At 45.3% G+C, this 23,284-nt stretch overlaps 1 protein-coding gene across 1 annotated transcript; it reads right to left on the bottom strand.

Annotated features, from left to right (window-relative positions):
• Nucleotides 1-5,245: 5,245 nt before the first annotated feature.
• Nucleotides 5,246-11,515, bottom strand: LOC113877931 (regakine-1). The gene is made up of 3 exons (XM_027518611.1): nucleotides 11,182-11,515; nucleotides 5,869-5,983; nucleotides 5,246-5,642 (listed from the first exon to the last, which is right to left on the bottom strand). Exons 1-3 carry the CDS (start codon nucleotides 11,249-11,251, stop codon nucleotides 5,549-5,551), a joined length of 279 nt encoding a protein of 92 aa, XP_027374412.1. The 5' UTR covers nucleotides 11,252-11,515; the 3' UTR covers nucleotides 5,246-5,548.
• Nucleotides 11,516-23,284: the final 11,769 nt, after the last annotated feature.

Below are 23,284 nucleotides of genomic sequence, written 5' to 3'. Positions count from 1 at the left end.
CTGTCTGGGCCATCAGCAAAGAGTTTGCCTCTCCTAATTCACCTACTCAATGCTACTTGGCCTCATGGAACTGTCTTATGAGGGAGAAAGCCATTAACGAAATAGTGTCATATAATAAGGACAGAGTTACAAGTTGTGATGAGAGCTATAATGGGTTATTTCTAGGATTTTTACGAAACTGTGTCACTGGAGACCAAACTTATACTAGAGGTTAACACGAGGCTGCTCTAAGAAGAATCTTTAACAGAGACCTAAAGGATGAATGAGTGTTGGCTAGCTAAGAGTGGGTGGAATAGAAGCCGTAGGAGAAGGAGACTAGCATTTGCAAAGACCCTGAGGCAAAAAATGAGGTGTGAGTGTTTGAGGTGACTAAAGGAGGTCTGTGTGGCTGGAGCATCAAAATGAGGGAGCGGGCTGAGCCTCAGGAGACAGGCAGGGTCCCAGTTATGGGGCATTTGGCTGGACGTGCTTATAAAGATTTTGGATTTGATTGTGTTTATAAAGGGAAGTATGGTGGCTAAATGGTATGATTTTCAGGTGGCTGTGGTGGAGCATGGAGGGCATGGAGGAAGAATGGAAGTGGAGAGACTGAGTAGACCATATTTTGGTCATCAGGGCAAGAGATGAGTATGACTTGGATTGGTGTGAGGTTTTTTTTCATGTCTGCAGGTCAAGTTTTGTGTGTAGGAAGCTATTGCAGTTACTTTGATTTTTAAATGAATATTCAGTAGAGCAACAAATTAAAAATATAGCTTCCCGTGCCTCACCCATCTTACCCTATTTATAAAACTAGCAAAATTTAAGTCCCTGATGAATGCTAATTAAGTAGACTAGACAAGCCTTAAACAATCAGTCCTGTTTAGAACTTTGTGGATTAAATTTTTGTAAATAATGTAAGCTGTTTTAATTAACTTAATATACTGGATTTTAGGCTTCCCAGTTGGTGCTAGTGGTAAAGAACCTGCCTGCCAATGTAGGAGATGTAAGAGACTTGGGTTTGATCCCTGGGTTGCAAAGATCCCTTGGAGGAGGGAATGGCAACCCACTCCAGTATTCTTGCCTGGGAAATCCCATGGACAGAGGAGCCTGGCGAGCTACATGGGGTCACAGAGTTGGACACAACAGAAGCGACTTGGCACATTAAATTTTTAAGAATATTCTCCATGTCCAATCTACCATTCAGAATCTTCCAAAGCACTTCACTCCTATAATAACAGCAAATTAAACTTAGGACTATAGGAAAATCAAGTTGTGTTAAATACTCCAGTGTTCTTTGTTAACTTAGCCATATTCTCTTATATTTATTGCTCAGCTCAAAATCACAAGCACAAATAAGTTATTTAATTACACATTTAATACTGGAATCACATGAATAATCTGTTATGTACTTTAAGAAATCATTTTAAAATGTATTATAAGTGCTCTAAGTTCCAAACTATATAGATGATTCCAATGATTACAAACCTGTAACTCATCTTTGCATTTGAATACTAATATTCCTGGCCTGATTTACACTATACGACCTATGTTTAATTGTAAGCTTCCACAGGCTTACCAGTTACAGAGTAACTCTTAACTTACAGAGTTATTATCTTATGAAATTGAGATTACTGGGCTAATTATATGTAATTGCCACCAGATCACTATCCTAGCATTGGTGGTGGTTTAGTTCCTAAGTCGTGTCCGACTCTTGCAACCCCATGGACTGTAGCTTGCCAGGCTCTTCTGTCTACGGGGGTTCTCCAGGCAAGAATACTGAAGTGTGTTGCCATTTCCTTCTCCAGGGGATCTTCTCAACCCAGTAATCAAACCCGGGTCTCCTGCATTGCAGGCAGATTCTTCACCAACTGAGCTACAAGGGAAGCCTTGTGGCTTCAGGTTTCTTAAAGGGAATGAATCCGATTTCCATGGACTGGACTTTAGGTCCTTAATTCTGCACACTCTCTTCCCACTTAGCCATTTACTGGAACACATGCCCATTTGGAAGGGGCGTATCCATTCTACATTGCTGCAATCTCCCCTAGTCCCTGTTAACCTAGCATTGGGGAGTGCTTACTGGCCAATAGAGACTTGAGAGTCAGGCCTGTGCATTTCAAGTGTGATCATCTCTACACTATAACTGCGTACACGCAGCTCTACCTTTATAGTCAAAATGACAATAGGAGGCTTGGAATTCGCATCTTTTAAAAAGGGTTGTTTTTTTTTTCTTCAGGAGCAGATTTATTTATTTATTTAAATTTTATTTTATTTTTAAATTTTACAATATTTTATTGGTTCTGCCGTATATCGAAATGAATCCACCACAGGCATACATGTGTTCCCCATCCTGAACCCTCCTCCCTCCTTCCTCCCCATACCATCCCTATGGGTCGTCCCAGTGCACCAGCCCCAAGCTGGTGCATCGAACCTGGACTGGTGACTCGTTTCATTCATGATATTATACATATTTCAATGTCATTCTCCCAAATCATCCCACCCTCTCCCTCTCCCACAGAGTCCAAAAGACTGTTCTATACATCAGTGTCTCTTTTGCTGTCTCGTATACAGGGTTATCGGTACCATCTTTCTAAATTCCATATATATGCATTAGTATACTGTACTGGTGTTTTTCTTTCTGGCTTACTTCACTCTGTATAATAGGCTCCAGTTTCATCCACCTCATTAGAACTGATTCAAATGTATTCTTTTTAATGGCCGAGTAATACTCCATTGTGTATATGTACCACAGCTTTCTTATCCATTCATCTGCTGATGGACATCTAGGTTGCTTCCATGTCCTGGCTATTATAAACAGTGCTGTGATGAACATTGGGGTACACGTGTCTCTTTCAATTCTGGTTTCCTCAGTGTGTATGCCCAGCAGTGGGATTGCTGGATCATAAGGCAGTTCTATTTCCAGTTTTTTAAAGAATCTCCACACTGTTCTCCATAGTGGCTGTACTAGTTTGCATTCCCACCAACAGTGTAAGAGGGTTCCCTTTTCTCCACATCCTCTCCAGCATTTATTACTTGTAGACTTTTGGATTGCAGCCATTCTGATTGGCGTGAAATGGTACCTCATAGTGGTTTTGATTTGCATTTCTCTGATAATGGGTGATGTTGAGCATCTAAAAAGGGTTGGTTTTGGGAACTTCCCTGGCAGTCCAGTAGTTGACTCTGTGCTCCCACTGCAGGGGGCTATATGCTGTGCAGCACTGCTGGGGAAAAAAAAAAGAAAGAAAGAAAACCACAGCACAACAAAACAAAAAACGATTGGTGTCATCTAGGTTCTAACTAGACACTCCAGTGATCCTTCTGTGTGACTTGTGTAGACAAAAGCCAGCACCTTCATTGAGGGTGTAGCAAACTTTCCTCATGGCTATGCTAGACTTTTCTCCTGTCTTTAGCTCTTTCAGAACATTCATTACCCTCCCCTCTGGCACTAAGGACACTTTAAGCCAATCCACCAGCCCTTAAGATCCTTCTTTTATTCTCTGTGATCTGTGTGGATGGAATCTTGCATCTCCTTCTAAGGTTACAGCTGATGCCCTGCAGCAATTTCTTCCCACATAATTCAGTTCTGAATGCCTGCGGTCTTCCTGGTGCTCCACCTTGACTCCGGGTGCCTGGTTGGATTCTGCGCACCGGCCAAGCTCTCACCCGCTTCTGAGGCACATCCTGAGGTCAGGCAGGTGAGAGCTTGGTTGAGGATGGTGACTTCCTGTTTGGTGGAGAAGCCAAAGTGGCTGGAATTGAGAGAGATTTTGAGAGAGTTGACAGGATTTGTTGATAGACAGGATTTGTTGATAGATTGGATGGATGGATCAGGGAGAGTGTTTCAAGGGTGACTTCCTGTTTTCATCTTGAGCAGCTTGGAGGATGGAGGTTCCATTCCTGAGGAGGGGGGCTCAGAGAAGGAGCGCAGGCGCGGTAGTTACAGCTCCACATTCAGGGGACGCTCGGTATCCACCCAGCTCCCCGCAGGCCCAAGCACCCCAGTAACCCAGGAGGAGAGCCGACCTGCCTGGCAGCGGGGTGAACGCCACGGTATGCCACTTGTAGAGCCTGTTCTGCAGAGGTTGTCAGTGGCCCCTGCCGTGCCCACCTCCTCCCTACCCTTCGCCCCTGCACTCCCGCCCGTCCTTCCCGGAGACCCCAGGTCTCCCCACCTCCTCACTCATTCTAGTCTCTTTGCCTTTGAGATTTGAGCTTCCATCCCATTTTAGTGTGGATGGAGGTGCAGAGAACTGGTTTTCCGATGGGATTTGTGTGAGTCCAAGAGCACAGGGGCGCTGAGGACTGGAGTTTGGAAGAGGAGGGGGCCGTCCAGTGAGGAAATGGCCTTGGCCAGGGCAGCCGTGGGCTCTGAGGACAGACTGTGCTCTTTTCCTGACTTTGCCCCTGACAGTAGGTGGTCGTCCGCTCCCCACCACTAAACTCATGGATGGACAGAGACCTCTGACCTCTGGGGTCGAAGAGCATCCTTCCTGCCCAGGAGTTTAGGGTTGAGGCCGACAGCCATGGCAAACCTTCCCCAAGGACTGAGTTGGAAGGCGTGTGCTGGGCCACACTGGTGTCCCTGAGGCCCTTCTGCAGTCTGTGTCCAGTGACACACGGCCAGACTGGCATCAGCCTCCGCCTCCTGCCTGCCTCCCTTTCCTCCTCACGCCCACAGAGCACTGCCCTGTACCTGCCTCTGTCTTTAGTTGAGGAGGTGGCGAGGAGGATGGCCACATTTCCAAGGTCACTTTTACCCCAGGTGTCAAGGATAAGGGTCAGGCGGCATCTAAAGAGACTGTAGGACTTCAGCGTTGGGGTGCATGGATTGTGGATGGAGCACGGATTTGAGGGGAGAGCACAGATTTGATGAGTGAGCACAAGGGGGCGCTATTTACAGGCGGTCGAGGAGGGCCCAGAGAAGTAAATGTTTTGAATGGCAGAGACCTGGGGAAGAGCTTTCTAGGAAGGGTGAGCCGCTCTGCCCACTTGGACGAGGCAGTGACCAGGTGCGTTTGCTGTGCACCTGAGCTCTGCACATGCAGACAGAGGGTCTCCCCACGGTCGTCTGCATTCACACTGTCCGCCTTGTCTAAGCACCCTGACTGGGGTTACTGTTCGTCCTCCTCCTGGTCCTAACTACGCCTCCATCATCCCACTATTTACATCTACTCCTATTGAAATGTTTACAAGCCCCGGATACGCAGTAAATACCATAGAAGTGTCTGTAAAATCAAAGAAATGACCAGGCTGTCTGTGGGAGAACCACTTTAAGCCACCAGTCCCTTTCTGCAGCACGGATTTATTTCAAGACCTGAGCGCGGGCAAGGGGACGACAGATGCTGTCCGGAGGCCACAGTCTCCTCTGGCCCCAGGAGGCGGAGCTTCACGGCAAAGCTTCGGGAGAGCGCAGACCATGAGAGCAGGAGCACGGAAACGCGAGCACGGGCTTTCATTCGGGCCAGGACTCGCCCAGGGCCCATCTGGGGTGAGGGAGCTGGTTGGGGAGGGGAGGTGGCTCTGTGGCTTCTTCTCATGGTCCCTCGACTGTGAAGGTCCCACTGTTCGCAGCTCACTTGGACATTTGGTCCAGGTATTCGATGTACTGCTGCACCCAGGCCTGGCTTGGGTTGGCACAGATGGATCGCCCACTTCTGGTCTGGAAGCTGAGGAGCAAGAAGGAGAAAATGAAAAATGGAGAGTCAGCAGGCAAAGAAGAGTCCGTCCCACCACTCCAGCCTCTCCCCCGACCCCCACCAGCAGCGCCTCCTGTGTCACCCCCACCCCACCCTGCTCTTGTCACTGTTCCTAGAGAGTCCCGCCCCCTTCCCTCTCCCAGCCCTACTGGTTCTTGAGATTGCACCCTTTCCATTGTTGGGGGGCTGTACTTACATGACCGCTTCCTGGGGGCACTTGTCACTGGTCCTTTCATAATTTTTCACCAAAGAGAGTGGGATTTTCCTTGTTACCGAGGAGAAACAGCAGACTCTCATGTTACCAGCTGGTTCTGCAAGGTAGAGGACTGTAAGATGCTGGAAGCTTCTCCATGAGAAAGCTTAGACCTCTATCTGCATTCCCCGCAGCCCCTGAGGAGGGGAGGGAGACAGGAGATGGGAGCACCTGGCAGGAAACGGCCTGCTCTTCCTCCTCTCTCCGCCTTTTAAAAAATCTTTTGGCTAAGCCACACTGCATGTGGGACCTGGGTTCCTTGACCAGGGATAGAACCAGCGGCCCCTGCATTGGCAGCACAGAGTGTTAACTACTGGACGATGAGGGAGGCTCCCTTGCGGCCCCCCCCCAACCACCCCCTATCCCCGCTTAAATTGTCCTCCTCTAAGTCCTTTCCTCCCTCCTCTGCCTCTCCAGCCCCTCCCAGCCTCTTCTCCCAGACCCTCTCCAAGGCTGGGATGGGACTCTGTGGTCCTAGTGTTTCAAATTTCTGGTTTTCCTCAGGATTCAGGAATACGAAATCAGAATTCCTGGAAATTCTCAGATCATAAATTATTCTATATTCATATTTTTTAAAAATGAGATAAAAATCATTTTAGGTTGTACTACATATTAATTTTTTTTTCATTTTAAGGTTTTATTTTATTTTGAAGTATAGTTGATTTAGTGTTGTGTTAGGTGATTTTTTTAATATATAACACTTTATTCTCATGTTTTAAAAATAATGTGACTACACAGTAAACAGTGAATCATTTTTCTATGAAGGTTTTTTTTTTTCCCCAAAAAAAAGGTTTTCTATAAAAATAAATTCAAAGTAACAATAAGGGATGTTTTTATGTATGATGACAAGATTATAAACTCAGTAACACATTTAATGTTCTCTAGCAGCTAAAGACAGTTGATAATAAAAAACATGAAAAGATGGGAACATTAACACAAAATAAAGGGCCAATGAAAACCATTTAAAAACCAAAAAAAGTGCAACAACTATTTAAAATATTTAAAGTTCTCATTCAAAAATAAAAATTTAAAACACAGGCAGCATCAATTGCAAACTGCTTGTAGTCTTTACCTTTCTTTTGTAGCAAGTAATTCCATAGAACATTTTTTCCATTCTGGATTGGCCCAACTGTTGAAAGAATGTCTAAATGCATTTTCAGTTGGAGTTTGAGTACTAAATGCTTCCTTCACGTGAGCTAATTTCCTATTTTAATGATGGACATATCTGGTCTGCTTCTCCTGAATTTGTTTTTCTCATTCAAATTGATATTGCATTCTGCCCACACAACACGTGGAATCTTAGTTCCTGGACCAGGGATCAAACCTGTGTCCCTTTCATTGAAAGTGTGCAGTCTTAACCACTGGACCACCGGGGAAGTCCCCTGCTTTAGCTAATTTAGATCGTATATAAATGTTAGCAAATGTTTTTGGTTTCATGTCCCAGTATTCTGTGACATGTATGCATTTTCTCTTTGTATTTCCTCTTACGTGATTGGGCTTCCCTGGTGGCTCAGATGGTAAAGAATCCGCGTGCAATGCAGGAGACCTGGGTTCAATCCCTGGGTTGGGACAATCCCGTGGAGGAGGGCATGGTAACCCACCCCAATATTCTTGCCTGGAGAATCCCCATGGACAGAGGAGCCTGTGGGCTACAGTCCATGGGGTCGCAAAGAGTCAGACACAGCTGAGTGATTGTGAAGGTGTATGAATTTTACAAACTTACTAGCATTTCTTCGGAAAAGGCAATGGCACCCCACTCCAGTACTCTTGCCTGGAAAATTCCATGGATGGAGGAGCCTGGTAGGCTGCAGTCCATGGGGTCGCTAGGAGTCGGATACGACTGAGCGACTTCACTTTATTTTTTCACTTTGATGCATTGGAGAAGGAAATGGCAACCCACTCCAGTGTTCTTGCCTGGAGAATCCCAGGGATGGGGGAGCCTGGTGGACTGCCTTCTATGGGGTCACACAGAGTCGGACATGACTGAAGTGACTTAGCAGCAGCAGCAGCAGCATTTCTTAGCAGCAGACAGAGCTGTGAACTGCCATGTGTAACAGGGCAATGGTCTCAAGAAGCTGGATCAAGACCACTTCTCCCGTTTGTGCTCCAGCCCACATCCCCCCACGTGCTGATCTTAACCTTAACTCCACGTGCCAGTGTTTCCTGCTTTCATGCCTGATGTCAGCAAATTCCTTTAAGTCAGTGACATCTCTCTGTTGAATGTTAAGCTTTATTCCATCAACAGAATTAGAATACTTTTGCCCGTTTTCCCCAATTGCTCAACTGACTTTTCTTGGGATTTGGAATTTAGAAAAAACATATAATGTCCTGAGAAGTGCTGAGAAGAATTCCCACTTGAAAATGCTAGTGGACGTCCAGGGTGGGCCACAGCAGGGCGGGACTGTTCCCTGCATCTGAGAGGACCCTCTCTCACAGGTAGGGGCGGGGTTGCTGCTAGAAGCGGATGTTTGCTCGGCTCAGAGGAGCAGGGCCTTGGCTAGGAGGCAGGAAAGTTCAACTTGTCCTTGTTTTTTTTTTTTCCTGAAAGCTGTGTGACTCCAGGCAGGACACCCACCCTTTCCTTTGTCCTTGAAATGGCAAATAATGGCCTTGCGGCAATAGCCTTGTGCAAATTGATTTTTATACCGATGATTGTTTTGTGCAGTAAAGGCCTTATTACCCCCACGGAACAGACGAGGAAGCTGTGGGTCCGGAAAACTAAACAAGGCACAGAAGGTCACAGGCTGACCAGAGCAGAGCTTCCAGACCCAGGCTCCCGGGGAGAGATGATCTGCTTCTGCTCCCAGTGCATTCCAGTGTGTTGCCCGAGCAAGTGGCACAAAGTCGGCTTTTTACGTATATACGGGATAGATCCTCTCTTGAGATGCTGTGCAGAGCAGCTGCAACTCTGGATCAGGCATGGGATCATTGGGGTCAACACTGACGCACTTACCACCAGTCTGGACCCAGACAACCATTCTGTGGATCATTTTCAGTACAGTGTTCAAAAACATTACCTGTGTTAGACAGCATTCCATCACAAAATAGGCCTGTGTTGGATGATGTTCCCTGACTGTCAGCTAAGGTGAGTTCTGAGCACCTTTGAGATGGGCGAGGCTAAGCTATGGTGTCTGGGAGATTAGGTGCATTATATGCATTTTCAACTTCCGGTATTTTCCATTTCCGGTTGCGTTTATCGGGAGGTAACCTGAGAAGGAAACGGCAACCCACTCCAGTATTCTTGCCTGGAGAATCCCATGGCCAGAGGAGTCTGGTGGGCTACAGTCCACGGGGTCGCAAAGAGTCGGACATGACTGAGCAACTTAACTTTCAACTTTCAACTCAACCCCCTCGTGAGTCCAGGAAGATGTGCCCTGAGACTCTACTACAGGCCTGGTGCCTGGCTTAGTTCCCGATGTGACTCATCTTCCTTCCTCAAAACCACCCTTTGAGAAGTTATCACTGATCTGGTTTGCAGATGAGAGGTCTTATGACAATAACTGAAATTATTGGAAAGCAGTGAAAAGCTCTTTCGCAGTCAAAATTTCACAGTCAAAATTGAAAAACAGCCATCATCCATCGAACTAGCAGGATGTCAAAGGACAGTCCTAGTGTGGAGTATTGGTTGGTCTCTGATTTCAGTTGAAATTCAGCTCAGGAGATCTGTTTACAATAGCCAAAACTTGGAAGCAATCTAAATGTCTATTGATAGAGGAATGGGTAAAGAAGATGTGGTACATGTGTACATATATACATACATACATGTATACATATATACATACATGTGTACATATATACAGTGGAATATTACTAAGCCTTTAAAAATAATGAAATGATACCATTTGCAGCAACGTGTATGGATTTAGAGACTGCCATACTGAGAAAACTCCGGGAGATGGTGAGGGGCAGGGAGGCCTGCGTGCTGCAGTCCATGGGGTCTCAAAGAGCTGGACACGACTGGGCGACTGAACAGCAACAATAGCGACATGCTAAGTGAAGTAAGTCACACGGAGGAGAAATATCCTATGACATCCCTTATACTCGGAGTCTAAAAATAAATGATACAAATGAACTTATAAAACAGAGACTCACAGACTTAGAGAATGAACTTGTGGTTGCCAGGAGGGAAGGATGGGGGAAGGGAGAGTTAGAGAGTTTGAGATGGACATGTACACACTGCTATATTTAAAATGGATAACCAATAATGACTTACTGTAGAGCACAGGGAACTCTGCTCAATGTTACGTGGATGGGAGAAGAGTTTGGGGGAGAATGGATGCGTGTATATGTATGATTGAGTCCCTTCCCTGTTCACCTGAAACTGACAACATTGTGAATCATCTATACCCCAATACAAAAATAAAAGTTAAAAAAAAAAAAAAAAGAAATTCATCTCAGGAGAGTTGTTTCCTGGGAAGCCTCCTCCCAGGTCCCTCTGTGCCGCCTTATCCCCTGGCTCCAGCCCCCCGCAGTGAGGCAAGCAGGCCTGTTGAGGGCAGTGAGCTGGGGGTCAGGACACTGGGGTTTAGCCCTGCCTGCTCTTCCTGTAGCACAGGTATTTACTGAGAGCTCGTACACAGCTCTGCGCTGTGTACACACTGGACAGGTCTTGCAGCGAGAGGAGGGAAGCTGACCCGCGTGTCTCAGGCTCAAAGTCCCCCCAAGACCACGCAGACCACAGCTGGGTGTGGCAGGCAGTGGGGACCCTGAGGCCTGGGCAGCGCCCCTTATCTAAAGGGACAGCACCTCCACCTCAGTCTAATTTGGAGGTGAGCTTGTGGAAACTCGGGCTCATGTCTGCTTGGTCTTCCATATTTGTGAAAGAAATGGGCAATAGGGATTTTTAACGTTTCCAGTTTTCAATGCTGGCAACCATTCAAATACGGTCAACCCCTCATCTAAGCCGTGAAGAGAGCGTGATCCTTTGTGGGTTCCTCTCGCCCAGATTCTGCTCCTGTATGGAGGCAGCTGAGCAGACACCTGGAGGGCTCTGGGTCAGCTTCTCGAGGCTGGGGACCAAAGGCCAGGAAGGCTGTTTTAGAGGCAGGTTTTCCCCACCCTAGGGGAGGCAGAAGTGAGCCCCTACCGGATATGGGGAGACACCCTCGGGAAAGACACTGTTTTGCAGGAACCCCAGACCATGTTTTCCAGACCACCCACAGCTCCTCACTGCAGCCCCACACCCTGCCCACCCCCACCTTCTGTCTCCAGCCCCTGTGTTCTCTTTGTTCAGAGCAGTGGGAGTAGCAGGCTCACCTTCATTGGCCTCCGAGTGCAGGACGGCAAGAGTGAGGAGGAAGGCCAGGGCGGCCAGGCTGACCCTCATCGTTCTGGGTGCCAACCAGCAACAGGAACAGGGCTGGGCTGTGGAGTCCTGGGTTCTCTGGCTCCTTGAAATCTCGGCTCTGAGCCTCCTTTATAAAAAGTTGCTGCTCAGGAAGTCATAAGATCCAAAAATTTAAGCTTGCAGTTTTGATTCTTTGGAATTGTGACCAATGACATATGTAAATTATGAGAACTCAGTCAATTTAGACGAAGAAAAGAGGAAGGCAGAGAGTGGCCCTGGCTTTCACGTTTGGCTGATGTCTTGAGGGTGGTGGTGGGGGAGGCCCGAAGACCAGGAGCTATGTCAGAAATGGCCCCCCTTTCCTGGTCTCCCCTGGGAGGCTGGTTAAGCCCCCTCGGAGAGCCCGACCTAAGGGGTGGACCGTGAGCTCAGAGGCTGGGTGACTGTCTCAGGATCAGCAGCTCTGGCTGGACACCAGAGAGGGATGTGGGGGTGAGTGCAAGTTCACCCCGAGCACAAGACCCACGACTGATGGGGGCTGGGCGGGGGGAGCAGGGTCCAGGGGGGTCCTGGGACGGCTGGGCCTCACCAGCCAGGGTGGATTAGAAACCTTCACCTACGTGGAACAGAAGGGCCCTGCCCCCTGCCCAGCCCAGGGAGCTTCATCAGACCCTTAGCTACGCAGGCAGGGGCCTGGGCTCTCTGCTCAGCCAGGCCGGCCTCCAGGACAAGACTGAGGGACAGTTTCTTCTGGACTGAGCTGGGGGAGCCAGAGGCAGGGCAGTGTTGTCCACAGAATACAGTTGTGTCTTGTCACCCTAAGTGTGTGCGGCAGGGGCCGTGCTCAGGATGCCAGGATGGTTTAGTGACTGAGATGGAAGGTGCCAACCACCCTGGCTTGCCTGGGTAAGAGGGTTCCAGCAAATATGGAAAACTCCACAGTGGCCACAGGACTGGGAAAGGTCAGTTTTCATTCCAGTCCCTAAGAAAGGCAATGCCAAAGAAAGCTCAGACTACTGCACATTGCACTCATTTCACACGCTAGTAAAGTAACGCTCAAAATTCTCCAAGCCAGGCTTCAACAATATGTGAACCGTGAATTTTCAGATGTTCAAGCTGGTTTTAGAAAAGACAGAGGAACCAGAGATCAAATTGCCAACATCTGCTGGATCATCGAAAAAGCAAGAGAGTTCCAGGAAAACATCTACTTCTGCTTTATTGACTATGCCAAAGCCTTTGACTGTGTGGATCACAACAAACTGGAAAATTCTGAAAGAGATGGGAATACCAGACCACCTGACCTGCCTCTTGAGAAATCTGTATGCAGGTCAGGAAGCAACAGTTAGAACTGGACATGGAACAACAGACTGGTTCCAAATCGGGAAAGGAGTATGTCAAGGCTGTATATTGTCTCCCTGTTTATTTAACTTATATGCAGAGTACATCATGTGAAATGCCAGGATGGATGAAGCACAAGCTAGAATCAAGATTGCCAGGAGAAATCTCAATAACCTCAGATATGCAGATGACACCACCCTTATGGCAGAAAGTGAAGAAGAACTAAAGAGCTTCTTGATGAAGGTGAAAGAGGAGAGTGAAAAAGTTGGCTTAAAGCTCAACATTCAGAAAACTAAGATCATGGCATCCGGTCCCATCACTTCATGGCAAATAGATGGGGAAACAGTGGAAACAGTGGCAGACTTTATTTTTTTGGGCTCCAAAATCACTGCAGATGGTGATTGCAGCCATGAAATAAAAGACTTTTACTCCTTGCAAGAAAAGTTATGACCAACCTAGACAGCATATTAAAAAGCACAGACATTACTTTGCCAACAAAGGTCCGTCTAGTCAAGGTTATGGTTTTTCCAGTGGTCATGCATGGATGTGAGAGTTGGACTGTGAAGAAAGCTGAGTGCCGAAGAATTGATGCTTTTGAACTGTGGTGTTGGAGAGGACTCTTGAGAGTCCCTTGGACTGCAAGGAGATCCAATTAGTCCATCCTAAAGGAAATCAGTCCTGAATGTTTGTTGGAAGGACTGATGTTGAAGCTGAAACTCCAACCGTTGGCCACCTTCTGCAAAGAGCTGACTCATTGGAAAAGACTCTGATGCTGGGAAGGATTGAAGGCGAGAGGAGAAGGGGATGACAGAGGATGAGATGGGTATGGCATTACCAACTCGATGAACATGAGTTTGAGTAAACTCCGGGAGCTGGTGATGGACAGGGAGGCCTGGCGTGATGCGGTTCATGGGGTCACAAAGAGTTGGACACAACTGAGCAACTGAACTGAACTGAACTGAAGAGGGTTCTTTTGGGATATGGGACTGTTATTTCCTGTATCTTTGAGAGTGGCCAACTAATGATGTGGGGTGATAGTTCGTGGTGTTAAGTACCTGTGTTTTATCAGCTGTACATAGTAGGGTTCCAGTTTGTTGTCCCAAAAAAGTTTCCCACTGAAAGGTAAAAGCATTAACCCCCTGTTCTCATGGAAAGAGCAGAAACTTTGGATCTAGTCTGAGGCATTGTTTTAGGTCCCAGAGTCCACCACGTACAAGCTATGGGAACTTTTGAGTAATTTCATTAAGCTTGTAAAGCTTTGCATGCTTTCTGAAAGGTGTGTGTAACCTAACAATGTAAGTGAGTGAAATTTCCCTTAGGTGTCTGCATTGAGACATTCCCGAGCGCTGAGGTTCACTCATTCAGTAGATTTAAAAATTTTAACCTTATTTTTAATTTTATTTAAAAAATTATTTTTTATTTAATTTTTAATCTATGTTTACAGATTAAAGATAAAGAGATAAATGGTTAACATTGATTGACCATTCGCCAGATAGTCAATACCGAAATCACATTGATTATATTCTTTGCAGCCAAAGATGGAGAAGCTGTATACAGTCAGCAAAAACAAGACTGGGAGCTGACTGTGGCTCAGATCATGAACTCCTTATTGCCAAATTCAGACTTAAATTGAAGAAAGTAGGGAAAACCACTAGACTATTCAGGTATGACCTAAATCATGTCCCTCATGATTATACAGTGGAAGTGATAAATAGATGTAAGGGATTAGATCTGATAGACAAGGTGCCTGAAGAACTATGGATGGAGGTTCATGACACTGTACAGAAAGCAGTAATCAAGATCATCCTCAAGAAAAAGAAATGCAAAAAGGCAAAATGATTGTCCTAGTGGGCCTTACAAATAGCTGAGAAAAGAAAACATGTGAAACGCAAAGGAGAAAAGGAAAGATATACCTATCTGAATGCAGAGTTTTAAAGAATAGCAAGAAGAGATAAGAAAGCCTCCCTCAGTGATCAGTGCAAAGAAATAGAGGAAAACAATAGAATGGGAAAGACTAGAGATCTCTTCAAGAAAATTAGATATACCAAGGGAACATCTCATGCAAAGATGGGCACAATAAGGGACAGAAATGGTATGGACCTAATAGAAGCAGAAGATATTAAGAAGAGGTGGCAAGAATACACAGAAGAACTGTACAAAAAAGATCTTCACGACCCAGATAAGCACGGTGGTGTGATCACTCATCTAGAGCCACCTGTCCTGGAATGTGAAGACAAGTGGGCCTTAGGAAGCATCACTAAGAACAAAACAAGCATAGGGGATGGAATTCCAGTGGAGCTATTTCAAATTCTAAAAGATGATGCTGTGAAAGTGCTGCACTCAATATGCCAGCAAATTTGGAAAACTCAGCAGTGACCACAGGACTGGAAAAGGTCAGTTTTCATTCCAGTCCCAAAGAAAGGCAATGCTAAAGAATGTTCAAACTACCACACAATTGCACTCATCTCACACACTAGCAAAGTGATGTTTAAAGTTCTCATAGCCAGGCTTCAACAGTATGTGAACTGTGAACTTTCAGATGTTCAAGATGGATTTAGAAAAGGCAGGGGAACCAGAGATCAAATTGCCAACATCTGCTGGATCATCGAAAAAGCAAGAGAGTTCCAGGAAAACATCTACTTCTGCTTTATTGACTACGCCAAAGCCTTTGACTGTGTGGATCACAACAAACTGGAAAATTCTGAAAGAGATGGGAATACCAGACCACCTGACCTGCCTTTTGAGAAATGTGTATGCAGGTCAGGAAGCAACAGTTAGAACTGGACATGGAACAACAGACTGGTTCCAAATCGGGAAAGGAGTATGTCAAGGCTATATATTGTCTCCCTGTTTATTTAACTTATATGCAGAGTACATCATGAGAAATGCTGGACTGGATGAAGCACAAGTTTGAATCAAGATTGCCAGGAGAAATATCAATAACCTCAGATATGCAGATGACACCACCCTTATGACAGAAAGGGAAGAAGAACTAAAGAGCCTCTTGATGAAAGTGAAAGAGGAGAGTGAAAAAGTTGGCTTAAAGCTCAACATTCAGAAAACTAAGATCACAGCATCTGGTCCCATCACTTCATGGGACATATATGGAAAAACAGTGGAAACAGTGGCTGACTTTATTTTTTGGGCTCCAAAATCACTGCAGATGGTGACTGCAGCCATGAAATAAAAAGACACTTACTCCTTGGAGGAAAAGTTATGACCAACCTAGACAGCATAAAAGCACAGACATTACTTTGCCAACAAAAGTCCATCTAGTCAAAGCTATGATTTTTCCACTAGTTATGTATGGATGTGAGAGTTGGACTCTAAAGAAAGCTGAGTGCTAAAAAATTGATGCTTTTGAACTGTGGTATTGGAGAAGACTCTTGAGAGTCCCTTGGACTGCAAGGAGATCCAACCAGTCCATCCTAAATGAAATCAGTCCTGAATATTCATTGGAAGGATTGATGCTGAAGCTGAAACTGCAATACTTTGGCCACCTGATGCAAAGAGCTGACTCATTGGAAAGGACCCTGATGCTGGGGAAAATTGAAGGCAGGAGGAGAAGGGGATGACAGAGGATGAGACAGTAGGATGGCATCACCGATTCGATGGACTTGAGTCTGAGCAAGCTCTGGGAGTCAGTGATGGACAGGGAAGACTGTGTGCTGCAGTCCATGGGATCGCAGAGTCGGACACGACTCAGTGACTGAACTGAACTGATCTTTATTGAACTTCTTCTGCATGCCAGATACTTTCTACAACCTGGGGATACTAAGGCAGACAAGAAAAGAAGGCTTCTGCTTTTTAGATGCTCAAATTATAGTGGAGAATCAGACAAACAGGGAGTAGGAGATGGAATTAGAAGTTAGAAAGAGGAAAAACCAAGGTGTTCTGATAGACCTGAGGGTCGAGTGGAGGTTGCTTACCAAGCCAGTCAGGGGAGCCTCTTCAGAGGGAGTGTCACTTCTGCTGGGGCTGGCCTGTTGAGGATGAGCCAGACTTGCTTGGGGGAGACTGGAGGAGGTGTGTCCTAGGAGTGGGAACAGCAAGACCAAGACCTAGAGGAGGAATGAGATTGGAGCATTCGAGGAATACACAGATGAGCAGGTGACTGAAGAGAAGGGAGGTGAGGGCCATTGTCCAGGTCCTTTCTGTCTGGTCACTCTACAGTTTACTTTCCCTTTCATCCATGTGGGCCCTGAAGGTAGCTGCATCCTGGAGAACAGGTGGGTGGATGTAACAAGAGCTCTTGTCAGCTGCTTTAAGGGAAAACAGGAAGAGAAGACTGTGAATGCCTCCCCCTGAGACTTCAGTCTCCCCCCTGTAGGTGGATGGAAAGGATCTGAGCTGCCTAATTTCTCCCAGCAAACCAGAGCCCAGTGGGGAGCAGGGCCTCTCCCAGTTCTTTTTAAGTTCAGAGAGATGGAGAGACATGTAGTGGATGCCTCTGATGGCTGCCTTTGTCCTCCCTGCTGACTGTGGGCTCCTGGGTGTGCACCAGGAAGGGGCAGGTGGCCGACACTGGTCTTTGTCCCTTGGTGAGCAGAGCGTCAGATGTGGGGGAGGTGGGGGACACACGTGGGCAGGAGGAGGGGAGAAGCTGATTCATTCACATCATCGCTTGCATCCCTGTGCCAACTTCTGGACTCTTGAATCTAAGTTCCTGGTAACACTCAGGTATCAGCTTTCCATACTTTTGTAAACAGCGTGTACCCTCCTCCTGAAGCTTTATTCTTGCATAACTGACCCTACTTCTCTACTCAGAAAAGAAGGGCTGGAGTGAGGCAGGAGGCCTGGGGAGGATTAAGGCTGGGTAACTTTTGGGGGGTTAAAGTTTTTGTTTTTTGCACTGGCACATGGGATAATGTACCAGCCCACAGTAGACAGTACATTAGTTTCCTGAGTTTTACTGTTTTCCTAGCTGGAGAAAATTTATTAAATGCTGGAGAGCAGAGCCTTTGCTCGCAGCTTTTTCCAGCCCATGGCTCCTCAGCAGTTCATTGCTGCCAGAGAAGGAAGTGAAGTTGGCCCAGCCTCATTGCCCCAGCTTCACCCATGCTGACTTGCAGTGAACACTTCCTTTTCAAAGTGCCAACAAAGGATGTCTTACCAAGAATTGCAAAAGCATAGAATCTTGCCCTTAACAGAGGTGGATGACCCCTCTCAAGTTCATGGAATCCCTCTTCTTTCCACTTCTTCTTTTTTTTGAAACTCGGTTGCTGTTTGTTCATCTTATTCTACAACCTCCCTGCCTCCTAAGAATCCACAAAGATGGTCAGTCTGTAAGGTGTCTGGGCTGCTAGAAAGGACTTCATCCAAGCCAAGGAATGAAACACCATACCCTCTCCTACCCATCTTGGGCTTCAATTTCTTCTCATCCATGGAATTTATACCCTTTTCGACTGTAATGGACAGAGAAGGAAATGGACAGAGAAGGGACAAATAAATATTGGAGACCAACTGTTGTGCTTTATCCCTTCCACCTGTTTATTCATCAATTCACTCATTTACTCTTTCATTTTTTCTGTAAATAATTAATGAATGCATCCTGTGAGTAGAGCGCTTCCAGGTGCCAGAGATTAAGCCATGAGCAAGATGCATAGAGTCCTCTGAAAGCTTACGTAAGCAGTAGGCTTTTGGCACATTCTTCTTCTTTTTTGGGGCCATACTGCACAGCTTGTGGGAGCTTAGTTCCCCAACCAGCTACTGAACCCGGGGCTTCCACAGTGAGAGAGCAGAGTCCTAACCACTGGACCACCAGGGAATTCCCTGGCTCATCCTTCTTAAAATGAGACAAACAAAAAGCTTTCATCATGATTTATTACTGAAAAAGTGGTACTGTGAAGGAGCTTAGAAAATACTTAAGCAAAATGAATTAAACAGAAATTCTGTGTGGTCACACAGTATCACTTTTAGGTGTATCTTTTTCTTTTGTCTCTGAATGCTTTCTCTGAGCTGGGATCATACACAAAAATGTCAATTTCATAGCCCAGGCTTTGACATATTGTGAGCAATATCATTTCATTATAAAATTCTATATGTGGCTGAAAGTAATTTTTCAATAAAAATGGTGCATAATTCTTACAGACTTTTTAAGAAAATCAAACTATAAGAAAAAACTCATTGTTTAATACTATTCATATTTTGATGTGCAATTTTCTAGTCATTTTTACATACATAATCATTATACATATTAAATACATATACCTTTAAACAAAAAATGGGGTCATACTAAATGTTCTTTTCTATAACCTGATTGTTATGGCTTTATAATTGCTTTTATTTAGCATTGAGTAGGCATTAAATCAGAGAAGGCAATGGCACCCCACTCCAGCACTCTTGCCTGGAAAATCCCATGGACGGAGGAGCCTGGTGGGCTGCAGTCCATGGGGTCTCGAAGAGTTGGACACGACTGAGAAACTTCACTTTCACTTTTCACTTTCATGCATTGGAGAAGGAAATGGCGACCCACTCCAGTGTTCTTGCCTGGAGAATTCCAGGGACAGGGGAGCCTGGTGGGCTGCCGTCTGTGGGGTCGCACAGAGTCGGACACGACTGAAGCGACTTAGCAGTAGCAGCAGGCATTAAATAGGGCTTCCCTGGTGGCTCCAGATATCTGCCTGCAATGCAGGAGATATGGGTTTGATCCCTGGGTTGGGAAGATTCCCCTGGAGAAGGGAATGGCTACCCACTCCAGTATTTTTGCCTGGAGAATTCCATGGACAGAGGAGTCTGGCAGGCTATAGTCCATGGGATCTCAAATAGTAGGACACAACTGAGTCACACACACACACACACACGCACAAAACAAAGATTGAGAATGAAGAAAAACAGCATAACAAACATCCCTGCACTCACTACTCCATGTAGCCCTCTGCAGTTCTGTCCCTTTCCCCTTTCCTCCAAACAATCTCTTCCAAACATAATCTATGCTATACTCTCACTTTTCCTGTGATTTTATTACCGAGTCCAAGCTTGTACTGCTCACCCCAAATGGGCCAATTAATCAAGGGACAAGTTGCTAGGGCAAGGAATAGTGACTCTCTGCAGAAAACCCACAGAAGGAGAAGACTGTGGACGAGTGAACCATCTTTCCTGAGTTAGAATTCAGCCTTTTTTTACACTAAAAGGGGAGGGAGTAAGGTACTGTTTCTGGTCAGACTCCGGAGGAGATGTGTTAATTTCTCCTGTCCGGCAGCCATTCACAGGTGGGGCACGGTCTGGAAGTTTCCCATGAGCTAAACAAAGGTATTTTAGCTTGATGATCATGACATGGGAGCCAGGGATCCCAAAGATGGGTCACTGCATAATTTAAGCTTACAAGCAATATCCCTTTAGTGATTGTGTGAGAATACAAAGTTTCTTTCCTATTGCAGTTTCACCAAGCATACTTGAATCTTAAACCATCTATTTTTAGTTTTGTATATTTTTGAACTTTATATGAGTAGAATCATTATATGTATTCCCTCATAGCATTTTTTCTCAACATTATACTTCTGAAAATTCACCCATATTACTGTATCTAGCTGTAGTACATTTTCTTTCACTTCTGGTGGTATTTCAGTATGTGAATATATCATAATGTATTTTTCATTTTCCCATTTAAATTTTTGCTAGTAATTGATTTTATTAATTTATTTCTACTAATGCCAACAGGGCTGCTGTGAGTATTCTTGTGCATATTCCCCAGTGTACGTGTGCAAGGGTATTTGGGGGATGTATTTAGGAGCACGTAGGAAATGGCAACCCACTCCAATGTTCTTGCCTGGAGAATCCCAGGGACAGCGGAGCCTGGTGGGCTGCTGTCTATGGGATCGAACAGAATTGGACACGACTGAAGTGACTTAGCAGCAGCAGCAGCATGCTAGGTCCTTGGATAAACACACTTCTGAAATGGAGCAGGACCCTATGATCATTGCCCCCCACCCATGTTCTTTGCCTGCCTTTTGTTTGTGGAAAACTTTAGTCAAAGAATGAGTTTAATTAGAGAAATGAGAAATGCAAAAACAGAGGGAAACTGTCAAAGGAGACCAAATAATAATAATGTAGTCACTAAGCACAGTTACGGAGAAGGCAATGGCACCCCACTCCAGTACTCTTGCCTGGAAAATCCCATGGACGGAGGAGCCTGGTGGGCTGCAGTCCATGGGGTCTCGAAGAGTCGGACACGACTGAGCGACTTCACTTTCACTTTTCACTTTCCTACATTGGAGAAGGAAATGGCAACCCACTCCAGTGTTCTTGTCTGGAGAATCCCAGGGACAGCGGAGCCTGGTGGGCTGCTGTCTATGGGGTCGCACAGAGTTGGACACGACTGAAGCAACTTAGCAGCAGCAGCAGCAGCAAGCACAGTTAAGGACCTTTAGTTCCTTCTCAAGGACTGTAGCTAGTATTTTGAACCATATCCTGTGAGCTACCTTATGAAACCCCATGTGGAAGACTTCAATTATATGATGACCAGACTGTACCCCCACCACATAAGCTGCCACAATTCTGAGAACTGACCTCAAAGAAGTGGAAACAAACCGACCCTGGAACTGAAGATTAACTGTACCTAAAACAACCAAGATGACATTGGTCGCACCACCGATGACCAATTTGAAGACGATTGTCAGAGCTGATTGTGCTGTTTCTACATATAGCCCCCTCCTTCTGAATATAAGAGCTCTTACCCCACGGGTTGCCAGTGATGGGGAGTCAGCCTTTGAACAGATGTCTGCCTAGCCCCATCTCCCTCCACACAGTTGCCAGGATCTGAAATAAAGGAAGCTTTCCTTCCCACCCACCTGGCCTGTTTATTGGCTTTTGAGCAGTGAGCAGCTGGACCCCAGATACTCTTTTGGTAACACTTTTACTATACAGGATGACAACAGAATTTTCCGAAACCACAGGACCTAGTCACAGTGCCAGCGGCAGCATGTGGGTGTCAGTAGTTCTACATCCTCTCTAATATTAATACTCCTCAAATTTAATAATTAAATTCAGAGGGAGACACACAGGAGGATGGAAGGAAGGCCAACTTTATTCTTTCCAAATCCAGAATCCACAACTGGGTACACATAGTCAATAAATATTGCTGGTTTGATAAATTTCTTACAATGTCTGCCCTGGACCCAGCTGATTTCAGGCACTGAAATCCCTGTGTGACTGAAGGGGACAAAGTGAGGGGATGTGAGAGCAGGCCATGATCTCTCAGCATATTTTGTAAATAATACAATTTGAAGCTGGAAAGGAATTACAACCAGAACATAGCATACATAAATTTAACATAAAGGGAAAGTGAGCCCTAGAGTTTGTCTGGAAGTGGTTAGTGAGATTGCAGGGACCTCACCTGGCTCAGGTCCCTGTAGCCAATCTGTTCACGTCTCTAGCTCTTTCCCTGCTGATTGTAGAGCCCTCAGGGGTCTAATTCCAATTGCTGATGTAATCCTGGATTCACACCTTGCTGGGGTTGGCACAGACTTTACAGTCTCTTATATGAAGGAAACAGTGGTAAAAGGGAAAAATGCATAAAAGAGAAACGGTTCAGGAGCAGAATATCTGTGGGATTTTTTCTCTTTCTACTCCGTGTTTTTCTCTGTGCTGGGGAGCTCAGATTCAGTCTAATTTCAGAGTGAGAAATATTTCCTCAAGCCCTAAGATCCCCTAGACATTTGTTTCATTGCTCATGGGGGCTGACTTCTGTCTTTTGCAAAAAGGTAGCTCTTTCTTGACCCCTTGTAGGCCCTGGGCCTAGGCAGAAACTCCTCAGGAATCTCTCCTGTGTCCTGCACACCTAGCAGGGCCCCGGGAGGCTGGTCCTTTCCAGGATGTTTTCTCGCCCACCTGTCTATGCTTTGTGGACTGTGCCCACTCCATGTCCTTCAGGATGTCTCTCCTATGGAGAGTCAGGAGGACTGGCTCTGACATAGCATCAGGATAGAAGGATAAGCTGCTGGTCTCTAATGGGAAATTTATTGAGGGACCCAGTGAGAAAAGTATGAGAAACAACAAGATTTATCAATTTCATTAATCTTTCCAAATGACCAATTTTTGACTTCACGGATTTTTCTCTTTTCTGATTTCTGTTTCATTGCTTGCAAATCTTATTCTTTTCTTCCATGAACTTTCTTTGGGCTTAACTTGCTCAGTTCTTCCTAGCTTCTTAAGGTGAAAGATCTATTTAATTTTTTTATATCTTTCTGGTTTTTGAATAGAAATATTAAAAGCTCTAAATTCTTTTGTAGGTCTGCTTTAGCTTCAAAATGACAGGTTTTTATATCATGTATTTTCATCATCATTCAGTTCAAAATATTTTCTTGTTTATTTTGTGATTTTTATCTTTGCCCCATGAGTAATTTAGAATTGCATTCTTTATTCCCAAATAGTTGAGTGTTTATTATATATTTTATTGTTATTGATTTCTAATTAGATCAATCAGATTTAATAGATTATACTATGATCAGAGAATATACTCTGTGTTATTTTAATTCTTGGATATTTATTTAGACTTGTTTCTTGGCCCAGTGTATCTTGGTGAATGTCCCATGTACACATGAATATGTATATTGTATTTGGATTTTCTGAAGTTGATTTTATTGTGCTTAGCTGTTGTCTTTTTTGTATTTATCTTGCTTGGGACTCCTGAGCTTTGTGGATCTGTAGTTTAATGTCTTCGACTTTTTTTGCTTCCTAATTCTCTCACCCCTTCTGATACTCCAACAAACATACATATTTATTTCTTTATTTGAT

This window comes from Bos indicus x Bos taurus, chromosome 19, assembly GCF_003369695.1.
Source record: "Bos indicus x Bos taurus breed Angus x Brahman F1 hybrid chromosome 19, Bos_hybrid_MaternalHap_v2.0, whole genome shotgun sequence".
Lineage (NCBI taxonomy): Eukaryota > Metazoa > Chordata > Mammalia > Artiodactyla > Bovidae > Bos > Bos indicus x Bos taurus.
This window is presented reverse-complemented; position numbering and strand designations above follow the sequence as displayed.